Below are 16,433 nucleotides of genomic sequence, written 5' to 3'. Positions count from 1 at the left end.
CATTCTCACTCTCACACTTGCTTCCCCAGTCCAGGGCACCCAGGAGTTTGGGGTCCGCAGGTCTAGGAGAATTCTGGGAGGCTGCTCTCCACCTAGGCCCCTCCCCTGTGCCTGACCCCCGAGGCCAGTTCAGAGCAAAACAGGATGTATTCAGGATGAACGTCTTTCCCAGCTTGTCATCTAATCACCAAGGCCCAGCTTGGAGCTTCCTCTCTCATTCATGATAAAAACCCTCACTGTCTCTCTTTTCCCTTCCGCCCCAGTAAGGGTGTGCTGACTTCCTCCATATCCGGGCCAGCCCTCTACCCCCATGCGGGGCTGAGGGAGAGATTCCCTCAGTGCAAGCCTCTGCCCCCACCCACCTCACCGCAGCCTGTCGGAGAAAGAGAGAGAAAGACCCCAGGAATGTTCTCCCTGACTGCAGGTTCCTGCTCTTGGGCTGTCCTTGGGAAAAGAGCGGCCTCCTTCCAACAAGCCTGGGGTCCTGCCACTGCTTGGTTAATCATTGAGCCACATAATAACCACCTTGGAAAGTCATCTTTAGGGGATGGTCATTAACTAACTCCCTGTCCACCCCAGGCCTTAAAGAGACCGTGTCCTGAACCCTCACCTTCCCCCAAGGGAACATTGACAAACATTCAGTCACGGGACCTTCTGGGGCCAGTTAAAAGTCTGCCCCTTCGTCCTTTACTTGGGCAAACAGAAGCAATTATTCACACCATTTGAAGGACATAGGTTCAGCTTGGATGGTATTGAGAAGGGAAGGGGAGTGAATTGATGGGGATTTGGATGGGCAGTGGGGTCCAGCATCAGAGTTAAAAAGGGGTAGGGGTGTTTCTAGGAGTAGTTGATCCCCTCATCTCAATTTGAAAGTCTAAAAGAGCAAGAAATGCCCACCCAAAGGGTCTGCCGATGCTGGGGATGGAGTTAGGCTGTGTGAATGTGTGTCTGTCTTCAGTACAGCTGTGGGTCCCTCCACACCAGGCTGCAGTGGGAATGGGGACAGCCAACCACATGGTTGCTGCTGAGAGGCCGAGGGGCTCTGTAAGTGGAGGAGGATGCCTTCCTCTGGGAGCCTGTATCTAGACAAGCAGTGGTACCTGGGAAGGGTTGGGCCAGGACCCAGGCCCAGACCCAGACCCAATTTAGAAAGCTCCAGACCACATGCAGTTTTCTGCAGTTTCAGTAGGAAGAGAAGGAACCACCCCGTGGGCCTGCTACAGAGTTCGGAAACGGCTTCTGGTTCTGCCCCCTTTATAGCTTTCTCTCAGTGAGTGATTTTTGCTTTCTCTGGGCCTCAGTTTCCACGACTATAAAGTGGGTAGGGCAGGTGGCAGGCAGACTCAGTGGTCTGTCAGCCTTCCTTTCAGCTATGCAAGTATGCCTCCCCACTGGAGACCCTTTTCTTGTCTTCTGGGCAATGGTGAGCTGGCTTCAAATTCATCCAGGCCCAGACACTGAATGTTCTCAGCCAGCTGGGTCAGTTTGAGCTGGCCAAGCCCTGAATTGCCACAGCTTGAGTTCTCCTTGTGCATGGGCTTTTCTGCAGTTTGCTCTCTGGCCCCTCCCCAAGCCTGTGTCTGTCCCAAGCGGCCAGCCACTCTCTGACCCATTCAGCACAAGTTAATGAGTGAACTGCTCCCCCTCGGTCATACCAGCCCACGGTGCTCCTGGGATCCCAGGTCCCTGTGGGAAGCAGCCAAGGGCCTAGCCAGCTCCAGTCACCTTTATGCTCTCTCCCACAACCCCTCTAGAGGTAGGTATGCAGGCAGAGGTCAGGGGAGAAGGACCTCTAGAGGGTACTAGGTCCAACTTTCCTTCTGAAACTTGGGGCTTCCCGACAGGTACTCGTGCAGTTCCTGCTCATTCATGTTCAATACGTGGGAATGTGGTATGTTTCAAGCAAGTTGCTTTCGTCTTTGGAATGTCTGAAAGTTTTTCTCATGTTGAACTTAACTGTGCCTCCCTGAGGCGTCTAACCCTGGGTCCCGACTGTGCCCCTTGGGACCACCTGGACCCTGTCTGCTCTCTCTGACCTTCAGGAGTCTGAGGACGGAACCCAAGTGCACCTGTGTCTTCTCTAGGCCAAACAGCCTTCAAGCATCTGTGCTGCTCCTCAGACCTGGAGCAGCACCCTTCCCAGCCTCATCACTGTCCTCTGTCCTCCCTGCCTGCTACTGTTTATGGCCCCCTTAACATGTGGAGACAGGAAATGGGGCACTGGAAACCCCTCACTCCCCTTAGTTTATTTATAGTCTGAACTTGTTCAGATGACTTCTCCATAATCCTTTTCTAGTTACCCCAGTGGGTAGACTCCTAACCCCTAGAATCTTGGGTGCAAATACCTTAGACAATGCTGATTTGTTTATTGTTCAGGTCCAGCCAGCTCTCATGATTGGAGAGCCCTTGGAAGGTAGGGCCTTCTAATTGGTGCCCCCGTAGTGGAGGACAAGCCTGGTGTTAGTAGGTGTTCCCCTTGATTAGTTGAATACTATGTAATATGTGGGGGGCTTCCAGCGTACCCTGCTTTCCTGCCACTCAGTTTTATCTTTGGAGTTGGTGAGGGGTGGAGGGAAGAGGATATTTTAGGGAGTACTGAAGCCGGAAATGAGTATGAGCCATGCCCACAGTGGGGCCTAGAAGAGTGAATCAGACAGGGAGAAATACCAGCTTAGCCATTCCTTCCCCTGGCAGTTGATGATGACGACTATGAGTCCTCCCATTTCTTCAGTTTTCAAGGCACTTTCACTTCCATGATCCCACTGTGTTCTTCGAGCAGCCCTGTAAAGTAGATGGTATGATTTCCCCAGAGTGATCTGTGGTGGTCTCCACCTGAGGCCCAGGGAAGGCAGGAACAGTCTCCAGTGAGGGAGGATTTGGAGCCCAGGTCTCCTGACCCTCAGCCCTCCCTGTTTTCCCCAAACCACACCCAGCAGCCATGGCAGCCGGGGCTGACTCGGCAGCTTCCCCACCACAGAGGAACTCCTGCCCTGGCTGCAACTCTGTTCCTGTGAGAGAGTGAGCTCCAGGGGAGGTGGCCTAGGATTTCCTGTCCTTTATCTGGGCTGGCCAAAGGCTGGCCTGTCTGAGGTGTGAGATAGGCACCTGCAGCCAGCCTTTCTGCTCCAGGCTGAGGTCAAGTCAGGCTGTGGCAGAGGCTGTTGAGCTTGTGGGAAGAGCTTGTCCCCAAACATCTGTCCTGAGCAGTGCCCACACCAGCAGGGCCTTCTAAATGGTAAAAACAAAGAGGAGAATGTGGAAAAGGGGTCAGAGTGGAGCAGAAGTAAAATACATCCTGAGCTGTACACAAGCTCTCATGTTCACAGTGCTGGGAGACTTTGGGCAAATTACTTAACTTCTCTGAGCCTTCATTTTGTCAGCTCTGAAATGGAGATATGTATCCACCTCATGGGGTTGTTGAATATTAAATCCAACAATATAAATAAAATTATTGCCATGATTGTTGCTTGGTAGCACCTTCTGCAGTCCTGTCATTTTGCTGTTTTTCACTGACGTGGGGTTGTGCAGTCCTTAAACCTGCCACCTCCTGGGCATTCGGTCTGGACTTTGCAGTCATTTCAGAGTCCACCTTACCCAGAAAAGCCCCTTTGGCCATGCCCACCCACAGGGCTCCCTTCCTCTGGCCTTCTTTAGTGGCATTCACGACACTGCAACAGTTTTCAAGGCAGTGTCAATAATTTAGAAGAGTTCACTATTATTATTGGTGTCACCAATTTTATTATTATTGGTCACACCAATAATAATAGTGAACTCTTCTAAATTATTGACACATTTTAACTTCTTTAGCATTCATGGCAATTCTGTAAGGTAGATACTGCTATCTTTGTCTCTATTTTACTTGTGAAGCAACTGAGGTAAGTAGAGTTTAGATAAACTTGCCCAAGGTCACATATCCAGGGAGTGATGGAGCTGGGATCAGGACCCAGCTGGTCTGACTCTACCTCCTGACATCTTTAATGACTGGGCCATGCCTCTCTCCAGATGCCTGGCCAGGAGGCAAGAGCTGAAGTTCGGGTCTCCTTCCCCTCCTGAGTGCTCATCACACCCACCAGTGATTAGTCACTTCTGGGCAGGCAGTCCCCAGGTCCTTGCCTGTCTGCTCTGTGCACTTCCCCTCACCCTCCATCACCAAGGTGGACAGATGGATAGGAGGGAGGACATGGAGGAGTGGGTATTTATGCTCTAAAACAGAGCTGCATTGGGGTGGGGAGGGTGTATAGGAGGGAGTTGGGCGGTGGGGGTGGCAGTGTGGTTCTGACATCAGCACCAGGCCTGCCTGATTAGCACCTTCTAGTACTGGGGGTGGAGAGCAGGGTGCTGGGTGGCATCGGGGAAGAAGAGACATTTGAATATGCCTTCTTGACAACCAAGCTGCATTATTTAGAAGGCGTGGGTGGTTGGGGCAGGCAGGAGGCTGGCTGGATTAGCTCCTATGATCACTAGCTGGCGTGTCCCATGCTAGAATTGGGTGGGAGGAGGTTGTCCGGAAGCTCTAGCCCTCCCCGAAGTGCTTCCATCTCAGGGTCCTGGGGGCTGCAACCTTCCTTCCCTCAGGCTGTACTAGCTGTCAGCTCCATTGCTTCGGGGCTTATGCCCCTTTATCTTGCTTCCAAAGCAAGCTCCAGGGAGTGCTACGAAGGCCAGTCCATGTGAACCTCTGTCTCCTGAGAAGGATGGGCCTGGCAGCAGCTCTGGCCAAGTGCTGCAGGAGAGTTCAACTTTTTTTCTCTTTTCAGACCTTAGTACCCAGCGTAGGGCTTGGCACCAAGTAGGTGCTTGGGTATTATTAGTTGAATAAATTCACAGTTCATGGGGAGTGGATTCTAAGGGGAGAGCCGAGGGAGGGAACAGGTCAGCAGGAGGGCTGTGGGTGTTTAGGTAGGCTTCTGGCCCAATCTGTAGTCCAACAGAAGCTACTTGACCTAGTGTAGCCTCAGTTCCCCATTTGTACCATAGGCATTACCTGCTTTGGACGAGTTCTTGCGGGGACCAAATGACATACAGGATGATCAAGTGCTTTCCCGGCTGATGGGAAGTTAAATTCAGGCTAACCACTCATACTGCAAAAACCCTGGTAAATGATTTTGTGTCTGCTGTGTGCCAGGCCCCAGCCTAGACAATTTCTTTTCTTTAATGAGGAAGATTCTAACTTGGTAGCTCTGACTCTAGAGCCAAACTGCTTGGATTTGCATCCTGGCTCACCACTTCTTAGTTGCTGACCTTGGGCAAGTTACTCCGTATCTCTGGGTCTCAGTTTCCTCCTCTGTAAAATAGAGATATTATTGGAGCACTTAGCTCACAGGTTTGTTGTGAAGATTCAGTTACATAATACACATTAAAAAAAAAAAAAAAAAACCTAAAGAAATGCCTGGGACATAATAATGGCTCAGTACAAAGTCCGTGGCCCAGGGCACGTAGTTAGTACTGTATAACTATTAGTGTCTGCTATATTTTATTAATAATTACATTCTGTATCACAAATATTGCTGTGAGTAAGAAGTATAGAGCCAGGACCAGGGGCGGTGGTGGCTCACATCTATAATCCAGCAATTTGAAAGGCTGAGGCAGAAGGATTGCCTGAGCCAAGGAGTTTGAGACCAGCCTGGGAAATATAGGGAGACACCTATCTCTACAAAAAATAAAAAAATACAAAAATTAGTTGGGCGTCATGGTGTGTGCCTGTAGTCCCAGCTACTCTGGAGGCTGAGGTGGGAGGATTGCTTGAGCCCAGGAGGTCGAGGCTGCAGTGAGCTGTGATCGTGCTACTACACTACAGCCCTGGTGACAGAGTGAGACCTCATTTTAAAAAAAGAAAAGGAAGAGGTACAGAGCCGTGACTAATAGGCTACGTCTTCAGGTGACTAGCCTGTTAACTCCTCCCACTGTACCCTGTAACCTCTATGCCCATAGGCCTTACAGAGCTGTAAGACCACCGTTTGGGGTTCTCCTTCCCTTGGCCCTACCATGACCTGAGCATGCACATCGTCACCCTTGCCCCCAGAGCCATAGGCTCCGCCCCTTGCTATGTGCTCAGCATCACAGCCCTCCCTCTGACTCTCCTTGGGGCTGGGGGAGGCGTTGTGTCTGCTCCCTTCCCAGGGAGGCCACTTCTTTCAGGCCCATTTCCTTTCTATCAGAGACAATTTTCTGTGGATCTCAGGGTGGGGCCAGGCTCCTTCAAGGCATTTCCTGTCCAGGAGTTTATATTTGGCCTGAGCAAAAGGAAAGGGAAGTAGGCAAGGGGGTGGGATGCAGACGTGATGGCACAGGGTCAAAACAGACAAGCGCCAAGACTTTCCAGGCCAAGAGAGGGAGGCAGGAGGTAGGCACGCCCCTTCTCTCAGGTGAACGTGGATGCCCTCCCCTGAGCTCGGCGGAGTGAAGTGCTCCTTCAGGTCATAATGCCTCCACCATTGAGCAGAGTTCATTTTCTGTTCTCACATCTCTGAGCCTTCGTTCCTGGCTATGTGGTTTCTGTCCTAGGGCAAGGCTTTGAGGTAAAGAGGTGCTCAATTCCATTTCTAGTGCTGTGGTGATACCAGACAAGGGAGCAGAGTCAGTGGCCTGTATTCTGTGTAGTGGGAAGTAGGGCTTCCTGTCTGTGTGTTGCCAGAACATTCGGTAGCCCTTAACACACTTCAGTGGCAACACAAAGACCAAAAGTACCCAGTGCAGAGAAGTCCCCAGTTGAATGGGGGATAGACTCACATGCTGCTGAGATGATCATGGAAATGTGTTAGGGGACTGCTTAATTGAACTGAGCCACTGGGTGTTAGGGGGTTGGTGAGAGGTCAGGGGAGGCTTCGTGGGAGGGGGTGTTTGATCTCCAGCTTGATGAATAAATAGTAGTTTAAAGCTTCAAATCAGGCTGTGTCTAGATTGTGCAGAGTCTTGAGTGCCAGGGAGCAGTCAAGGCTATCTGCCCCAGGCTGTGGAAGCTCTTTAGGTTGTAGAGTAGGGGAGCGGCCAGGTTAGAACTGGGCTCTTAGAAGAAGCAGCTGGCAGGATGACCCCTTGAAAGGAGAAGCTAGAGGCTGGGAACTTGGAGGGCTGAAGTAATCCAGGCAGAAGAACTTAGAGCGCAGTTGGGCAGGAAAAAAGCCCAACCATTTGATGGAAAAGTTGGTAGAATTTGGTGACTAAATACATGTGGCGAGAAGAGAGCAAGAATGACTTGAGGTTTAAGCCTAGGCAGTGGGCACACTGGGAGGCAGAAACATACGGAGAGCTGGTTTGTGGGGAAAGATGGGTTTGGTGTGCGTTACACTGAGGATCCTTGCTTGGGTCCTCAGAAAAGAATGTGAAGGAAGAAAGCTCCCCCCACTAAGACAGCCACTACCCATCACACACACCTCTGCTGCAGCTCTAGATTTTGGGGAATGGTCATTAGGAGATGGGGAAACTGAGGTTCAGACAGAGGTAATGGCTTGCCTGAGGTTATGCAAGATGCTAGTGGAGCTAAGGCCAGAAGGTAGTTCACCTGACCGTTAGTTCAATACTTTCCACTCAAACCAAAGTGGAGAGCAGTCACCACTGACCTAATATCTGCGCCAGACCGGTTAGGCTGGCATCATTTACCTCTAGGCCAGGGACTGGAGATGACGGAGTAGCACATGGCTCATTAAAACAAGTCTCTCTTTCCTAGGCACCATGACCTTGTCAGAGCACCTGGGACTGGGTTGGGGGCAGGAGGCCCTTGGGGGCAAGAAAACTAATGGAGCAACTGCAGCTGAGCAGGTGGCAGCTTTGACCTTCCTTGTCATAGGGAAACCCAGTGCCGGGCAGGAATGTCAGCTGCCTACTTTGGTCCTGCCATACCAAGCTCAAGCCCAGGAGCCTACAGGCTGGGCTGCCTCTGGACCCAAAATCTCCAGCAGCCTCAGTGGGCCTGAGGTCTGGTTTAACCTCAGGGTGCTCATGATTCTCCCTCATTTATAGCTGCATACAGGAGCTAAGGCCACTGCTTTGCGGAGAGGAGTGGGGAACTAAAATGCCAAACCAGAATTGCCGCCTCTTCCTGGCCGATCCTGCAAGGTGTCCACAATGTGCAAAGGCTAGGGACCGCCACTGAATGTTGTACCCATTCTTCACTTCAGCCCCCAGGACATCCTGGCGGGAGGGTGGGCTGCCCAGAGGGGCCCGAGGCCCCAGATAAGGCAGAGGCCAACCCTCAGGGTCTCATGCTTCAGATCTGGGGTCAACCTTTCTTTGTCTGGGGCTGTCTGGTGCAGTGTATGATGTTTAGCAGCATCCCTGGCCTCTACTGAGTAGATGCTAGTAGCATTTCCCCCTTAACCCCCACCAGTTGAGATGACCAAAAATGTCTCCAGACGTTGCCAAATGTCCCCTGGGGTAAAAATTGTCCCTGGTTGAGAATCCCTGTGGTAGAGACTATAAATTTTTTCTGGGGTGTGCAGTGTTGCGAGAGGGATGTTATATAGAAGGTAGAACCACACTCCTGAACTTACCACTGGCCAGCTAAAAGATTCAGTGACTTGTTTTTCCTGCCATCCTGTCCTAGGGGCCCCTCCTGGGCTGTTTGCTTTAGTGGTGCCTCATTTGTGACAGGGAGGCTCCAGAAGTGTTGCTTGTATGGGCCCAGAACTTGGCATCCAGCTGTAGCCCCAACCGAGACCGAGACTGGCATCTGAACAGGTGCAGCAGGGCGCTGAGTTCTGCCCGGTGACCTAACAAGCCAGAGGCCAGCCAGGGTCCAGCACTGCCAACCTAGGCTGGGTGAAATACAGAGGCCCTTCCTGTGGTGCCCCTCCTGTGAGGTTTGGAATGTGAGATGAGAGCTATTTTGGTCCTGTCTCCTTTCCTCCCTGTGCCTCCTCCTGTAAGAATCAAGTTAGAGTTGTGATTTCAGTGAAGAGCAGCAGGAGCAGAGAGAGGCGCCAGTGAACTGGACCACCCCATAGATAGGGCATTGCAGACCCCCTTGCATGTCTGCTTCAAGGTCAGGAGGGAAAGTCTTGGTGGCCCTGTAATCCCTGACAGCTCTTAGTACAGGTCCCTCACCCACTGTCCCCCAGGGAGAGAGGTGGCAGAGTCAGCCAGCCACTCATTGCAGCACTTCTGCTAGGGGCACTGCCAACCTAGAGGGTAGCTTTGTGCAAATTCAAATGAAACAGTGCCCCTGAGGGATGCAGCCCTGTGCCAGGGCTCAAGGCTTGGTGGGCAAGCTTATTTTGGCCTGGGTCCCTTAGTGTTTCCTTTAGGGAGGGTATAAGGAGCTGCTCAGAGCAGTTGGGGCCACATGCTGAGGATGGTAGCTTCTGAGATACAAGCCCTCTGCCAAAAGGCCAGCACCTTCTCCTTGAGAGAGGTCCCCCTCTAGGGTTGGAGAGCAGGCAAAGGAAATGCATCTTGTAGCAACCAAAGGAAATGGGCCCTGTAGCAACCAAAAGAAATGATCTGAGAAGCGGTTTGCCGGGTCCTAGCATTTCTGAGCAGCAGTAGCAGGGCCTGCAGTGGTAGGCGACCCCCTGCCTGCCTCCTAGCCCTGCCTTGAGGGACCAGCCTCACAGAGCCTGCCTTGGGAACTGGGGTTGTCACGTAGATAGTGGCATCCCAGGTCTTTCTCCACCACTCAGGACACTGGCTTTTCCTCCTGCACTCAGTGAAGGTGGGAGAGACCGACATGGAGACAGATCCTGTTTTGGAGGCCCCTGTCCTCTGGTGAGCACCATGGAGGCGATGCTTTTCCAAACAGGAAGCTAAGTCAGGTAAAGGAGGCCACCGCATGTTTAAAGGCACCTTAGGGAGCAGGTCAGCTAACTGAATGACCTTCACAAACACCCACTGCCTGCCTTCCCTCAGTCATCATAGGCATTCACATTGATGCTGGTCTCTCTTGCTCCTGCACTCAGGTCGAGAGAGAACGTGGGCCTGTGAGCAGAACAGGCCTGTGACTCGGCTCTGGGTAGAATTTTCCAGGGACCTATACCTGTGGCTTTCTAGCAGGCCTTTTCTGTTTAGGGTGGTGGTCTTTATCACGGGCTGTACTTTAGAAGCACCGGGAGAGCTCTCAAAAATAAGCAAACAAAAATGAACCCTATCCCCAGAGAGTTTAATTTAACTAGTCATGGGTGGGGCCTATTAGTAAAAGCTCCCCAGGAGATTTTAACGTGCAGCCAGATTTGAGAGGTGAGGGAGGAATGGGACGGGACACCCAACAGCTCCAGCAGTAATAAGGGATGCTTTCATCTGTGTCCCTGTGACATCCATCCATTGCTTGTCTTGAGCCTGTATCTTCCTGCCAGGTCCCCATGCCTGATATTGTCTTTATGGTTAGGCATGAGTAGGCTGAACCCAGGGCTGGGGCAGCTGTCTTATAACCCACTGAGTGACCAGAAGGTACAAGGACTGGGGTTGCCTAGTAGTGGTGTGAAGAGGGGATACCCAGCCCGAGAGTGGGGTTGGTGACACTGGCTGGCTGAGGCCTTACTTCCTGTAGTCTAGATTAGATGCCTGTTGCCTTCTCTCTTCCTCCTGGCTCTTTTCTCTCACCTCTTTGCAACTGGTACACAATCTGAACTGTGTCTTAAAGACTAGATGGGTACAAAGTTCAGCTCATCTTAATAAAAATAGCCTTTGTTAATGAGAACTTTTATATAGCCACTTTCAAAACCAGCAAAAGCCTGATCAAATCTATAAGGTAACCACAGTGGTAGACAGGAAAGTCGTTAGTCCCCACTGTATAAATTTGGAAACCAAAGCTTAGAGAATGACACGAGTTGTCTCAGATGACTTAGTGGCAAGCATGGAAGCTGGCTTGATTGGAAAAAAGCTCTTTTTCCAACTTAGTGATCATCTGTGGGCATTATTGCATCTCCCAGTGAGAAATGTTGCTGCCTCTTTCCTGGGTGCATAAGCCCTATGCTTGAGTGTTTCTCAAGACCAGAAGGTCTGCTTTTTTCCTGGTTGCATCCTTCTCAGCATAGAAAACTGCTCTGTGCTGTCTCTGGGAACGTGGCCTGTGTAAATGTAGGTGCGGATACCATCATTGACCTCAGAAAGCATGTGCTGCTGCTCAGCCTTTCCTACTTTGACGCTCCCTCCAGGAGACCTGTGGGTTTGGCTCTGAGGCCTGATTGGACTCTGAAGCTTTCTAGTATGCCCTCTCCCCCTGACTCTCCCAGCCTGGATCATCTGGGCCCCTCCCCCAGGGAGAGTCTGGGCTTAAGTCTCAGTGGAATCCAGTTTGTGCCAGCTGACTGCTGTTACTGACCTACCCTGGCACATCACCTAAGCTTTGGCCAGAGCATACACCGCATGCAGAATATAGCCTTTAGAACTGCTGGTAGCCATGCCTTGGAATCTGCACATCTGGATATAGAGGTAAGGCACGGGACCACAAACATTCCTACCTCACCTCAGCCTGCCCATTGTCACTTTCCCCCCCAGATACATAAGCCAATCCTCAGTCTGGGCCACCTGGCTTCAGCCCCAGGTGAATTGACTCTACTAGGGGTGGAGGTGGGGTCGCTCCTGGCCTCAGCCTGGGCAGGCTGAGACGAGTGGGAGGGACAAGGCAGAGCAGCGCAGTTCAGCCCTTAATCACCAAGACATATGTCCCTGACTGATCCATCTGGGAGGGAGCCTCAGGGCCTCCCAGCCCTCCATGAGATGGTGTATTGTGGGGAGCCAATGTCCCTGACATCCTGTTTGGTAATAACCCATTACATTCTCTAGATTCCTGTTAAGGAGAGGTGGTGGGGAATTCAGTCTGTAGCCCTACTCCAAACTTCTTTGCTCCTTTGTCTTTGGAGCAATTGCAACCTCTTTGAAACTTCTGCCTCCTTACCTCACTTCCCCCAACCATTTGGCCTCAATTCTGACAGTGGTCTGGGCAAAGCCATTGTCCAGACCCACAAGGGAATGCAGTAGCTGGGCTTCTTTCTCTAATTTCCTCTTTTTCTTTGGGACCTTTCAGAGTCAGAGTTGGGGTGGAACACATTTGTTGAGTGCTTGGTATTATGTGCCAGGGGCTTTTGCTTTCTCCAGTCTTTTATTTAATGCTGTCAGTAGCTATAAGATGTGGATGCTGACTGGGTGTGGTGGCTCACACCTGTAATCCTAGCACTTTGGGAGGCTGAGACAGGGAGACAGGAGGATCACTGGAGGCCAGGAGATGGAGACCAGCCTGGGCAATGTAGTGAGACCCCGTCTCTACAAAAAATAAAAAGAAAAGTAGCCGGGTGTGGTGTGGGGGCTGCTATTGTAGTCCTAGCTAGTCAGGAGGCTGAGATGGGAGGATCACACAAACCCAGGAGTTTGAGCCTGCAGTGAGCTGTGATAGCACCACTGCACTCCAGCTTGGGTGACAGAGTGAGACCCTGTCTCAAAAAGAAAAAAAAAAAAATCCAAAAACATGAAAAATAAATAAAATAAAAATTGAAAAAAGATGTGGATGCCGTGGCTCCTGTTTTACAGAGGAGGAAATGGAAACCTGGAGAGGTTATACAACTTGCCCAAAGTCGAAGAGCTAGTGACTGACAGCATCAGGATTTGAACCCTGGGTTGTGACTCCACTAGACCGGAAGGAGCAGGAAAACAGCCTGGGGGGCTGGGGTTGGTTCCTGAGTCTGAGCTCCTTGCTTGGCTGGCATGAGGGCAGGTGGCATAATGCAATGGCCAAGAGCGCTGAACATGGAGTGAAAAGATCAGGGTTATAGTCTCACCTGTGATACTTTACCCTGTATGACCTTGGAAAAGTCTCCTGGACCTCAGTAGGCTTTATATTGTAACTTTTTTAAAAATACCAATGTGGAGAGTCCTACCACAGATCAGTTAAGCCAGCCTTCTGGGCACTGGTATTTTTAAAAATAACACTTCCTAGCTGATTCTTATTTGCATCCAGGGGTGAGAATCACTGAGCAATGTGATTCAGACCAAGACTTTTCAAACTTTAATGTGTTTGCCTGAGGGTCTTCTTAAATATAGTGGTTCTGGGTGTGGGGCTTGGGATTCTGCATTTCTAACAAGCTCCCCTGTGATGTTGATGCTGCTAGTCTGGGACTACACTTTGAGTAGTGAGGGGCTACAGGGCTCTAGGTAGTCATGAAAGAACTTGGCATTGGCCTGAGTGAGATGGTCCTCTTCTGCCAACCCCCAGCTAGGGCCGATGCCTAGCATCAGGGGAGGGAGGTGCCTCTCCTATCCTCTCCATTAGCCATGAGTAACTGAGGGCTGCAGTGGGATTTTAAGGGTGTGTTCCTGGCATGCAGGCCTACCCTAGAGATTTGCTCCCTTTCCTGGGGTGGCCATACTTGTGACCCTTTAGAGGCCGCTGTCTGCTCCTGTGCCCGCCTCTCTGGAAGTCCTAACCTGGTCCATCTTCTGGTACCTCCCTTTTGTCCTAATAACAGGAAAGCAGAGCTGGCTGCCAGGATGGGTGCTGAGATGGGGAAAGGGTCTCATCCCAGGGGCACGACAGGAACAGGGACAGGGAAGTGGCTGTGGCAGCCAGCTCAGCTGTCCTAGCAGCAGAACCATGTTCCTCAAAGGCTCCCTGGGCAGCTGTGCAGTCCCTTTGGACTGGTCTTACATCACCTAGACTACCACTGGCCTGGAGCACAGGATCCTTTTTCAGGCTTGCATTGCCCCCTGCCAGACAGGTGGAGGTACTGCTAGCAGGGCTCTGTCAGACACTTTTCAGGGACCCCTCAGAGGTCCTGGCGATTCCTAGATCTGTATCTTAGGTTAGGAAGTTGCAGTAACATAAAACATACATACACACACACACACACGGAGAGAAAGAGACGAGAGAGAGAGACAGAGAGAGAGGCGGGTGCATGCACAGACTGAGGTGCCTGTGGGTATATACAGGTGCACAGTCCCACAGTGATCCTCATGAGTTGTAGACATGAGCACATTTGGCTACAGCTACGTGTAGAGACAGATGCTGTGGTGGACACTGACCTGTTGCATGCACTCACAGAAATGCACAGATGTTCATCCTTGCCCTTACCCCCATTTGCCCCCAAAACCTGCAGGGGCTCCAGGGGCTGCAGAGCCCTCTCTTCTTTCCCTCAAATCCTCATCAGTATGTGACCCTTGAGGAGCCCATTACTTTTTCTGACTGACTTCTAACTTCCCTCACTCTTCCCTCCACTGTCTACTCACCTAGCATCTCTGAAATACTGTTTTGTCCTTCATCTTATCTGTCCCAGCCACTAGGATTTCATCCTGGGTTTCCTTGTGAGTGAGCACTGGGAAGAGAGAGCTCTTCCTGTCTTGGAAAAACCTCACCAGCCTCCTTAGAGTCCTCTGGTCAGGGGGGCCAGGTGAGGCTGTGGCCACAGGTGCTGAGGAAGTGGAGGACGTGTTGAGGGCAGGACTCCGTGGCCGGATCAGCTCTGCTAAAACCAGCTGACTTCCCCCACCATCCCTGCGATGCCAGGTCCCATGGCCCCAGCCCCACTCATCTTGGCATCACCTGGGTGGAAAGCAAATAACCGCCTGGGCAGGCGCAGGGCTTTACTGCTGGTATTTGGCCTACCCTGACTAGAAGTGCCTCCTCTGTGGCTTCAGTCCAGCTGCACATCTCCGCTGGCGCTGGCAGGGGTGCCCAGCTCTGTGCCAGAACTCCCAGAGCAGAGGTGACAGGCTGACCTAGCCCTGTTCTTCCCCCAAGACCCCAACAGGCCAGTACTGTGTCTTCATGACACTCAGCACTGCACTATGACACAAATAGGCCAAGAGAGCTGGGGCAGTACTGGGAAGCTCCCTGAGGAGGGAGGACTGGAATGAGCATGGGGATGCTGCTGTCAGACTCAGCTGGGATTCCAACCCTGGCACTGCTGCTTTGTCCACTGTGAGACCATAGGCTGAGCCTGTTTGTATGTCTGTAAAATGGGGATAGCAAAGCCATCACCGGTTATTGTGTGTGTGAAATGAGATTTGGCTGTCAAAGTGCTGAAGAATGTTACATGTGATGATGAGAAAGAGAATGATAGGAATGGTTGAGCATTCCTATTTCCTGCCTGGACTAGGCTGGTCTACCCAGGGCCTTGGAAGGGGGTAGGTTCCTCAGAAAGGCTTGGGGGGTGGACACAGCTGTGACTTCTTATCCCAGCAGGCCTCCTTGACCCCAGATGATCCTGGTTCCTGGGCAGGGGGTGGGAGAGTGGGAGGGGTTTGGAAGAGGCAGGGAATGAGACTCAAGAAAGCCAGGGCCAGGATGCCCAGACAGTAGGGTTTGGGGAGCAGAGGGCCTCCTGGTTGGCTATGACTTGGAGCAAATGTGCTAGGACCTCTGGCCTTCTCTTGCCATTTCTGGATCACCAGAATGAGATATGCCTGCCTGCTGGGGTTGGGCAGCATACACCTAGGGCCCTGGCGTCAGCACCCTCCTAACCCCATTTCTTTGCCTGTTTCTTTCCCTTGTTCTGTTTTAGAAGCCGAGGCCAAAAGAGCATGTGAGTGGCTTCGAGCAACAGGATTCCCTCAGTATGTGCAGCTTTTTGAAGGTAAGGCCACTCAATTGTTTACCCTCCCCCGTTACATACTTCCCCTAGCCCTCAGTTTTTTGTCTGTTAAATGGGGCAAGTCAGATTCTCTCTCCAACTACACACAAGCAGTGTCTCCTGGCCTTGCTCCGATTTTTTTCTGACTTTGCTTCTGCAGTTGTACCTTTCTCTCCCGCATCATCTCTACGAGATTGCTCTCACAACTGCCACAAACTCTGCTGTTGCCCATGCCTTTAAGGTACCTTGTCTTGACCAGGGTCACCACGTGGTACCAATCCTGAGGATGCCATGTCGGTACACATGGTGTGAAGAATGCCACTTGGAGTTGTACACCCTGGTGGCCCAGCCTTGGCCTCACTTGCCCCACAGTGGTGGCCTCATTTCTCTGTTTTCCTTCATTTCTCTTTTGTGTTTTTCTAGAGTTCTTCACATTTGCTGTTTCCCTTCCCCTTTTCTGCCCACACCCCTACTGCGCCCTGGCTTCACATCCACCTCGGCTGGTCAACTTGCCTGGTCAGTTCACCAGTGACGTCCATGTGGTCACACTCAGTGGTCACTTCCCAGTCCTCATCTTGCTCCATTTCTCAGCAGCATTCAGTGCCACTGGCCACTTCTTCCTTTGGCTTCTGGAACACCCCCCTCTCCTGGCTGCCTTTCTGACTGGGTTCTGTCTCCTTAGCTGACTCTGCTTCCTCTAACTGATATCTAAAGGTTAGGATATCCCAGGGCTCGGTCCGGGGCCCTCTTCTCTCTCAACATTTCTTTCTCATGAGATCTTTCTCTAAGTACCATCCATATTCTGATGACTTGCAAATGTTCAGACCTCATCCCCAAGCTCCAGATTCATATATTCACAGCTGCCAATTCAATCTCTCTACTCTGATGTCTGATGGGTGTCTCGGATTAAACAGGTCTAAAACCAACTCCTGATGGTAC

At 51.5% G+C, this 16,433-nt stretch overlaps 1 protein-coding gene across 9 annotated transcripts in view; it reads left to right on the top strand.

Moving 5' to 3' along the window:
• The window catches only part of STARD8 (StAR related lipid transfer domain containing 8), a 44,943-nt gene that overhangs the window by 16,614 nt on the left and 11,896 nt on the right, over window positions 1–16,433 (top strand). For all 9 annotated transcript variants that reach the window (XM_021932768.2, XM_031660633.1, XM_009197743.4 and 6 more), the window contains exon 2: window positions 15,426–15,497. Coding sequence is in view for 4 of the 9 variants with exons in the window: in XM_031660633.1 (XP_031516493.1) it covers window positions 15,426–15,497 (72 nt within the window). In the remaining 5 variants the exon portion in view is untranslated. The remainder of the gene's footprint in view (window positions 1–15,425; window positions 15,498–16,433) is intronic.

The sequence above is a fragment of the Papio anubis genome, chromosome X (assembly GCF_008728515.1).
Source record: "Papio anubis isolate 15944 chromosome X, Panubis1.0, whole genome shotgun sequence".
Classification (NCBI taxonomy): Eukaryota; Metazoa; Chordata; class Mammalia; order Primates; family Cercopithecidae; genus Papio; species Papio anubis.
The sequence above is the reverse complement of the archived record's forward strand: the minus strand, read 5'-3'. Positions and strand labels throughout refer to the sequence as shown.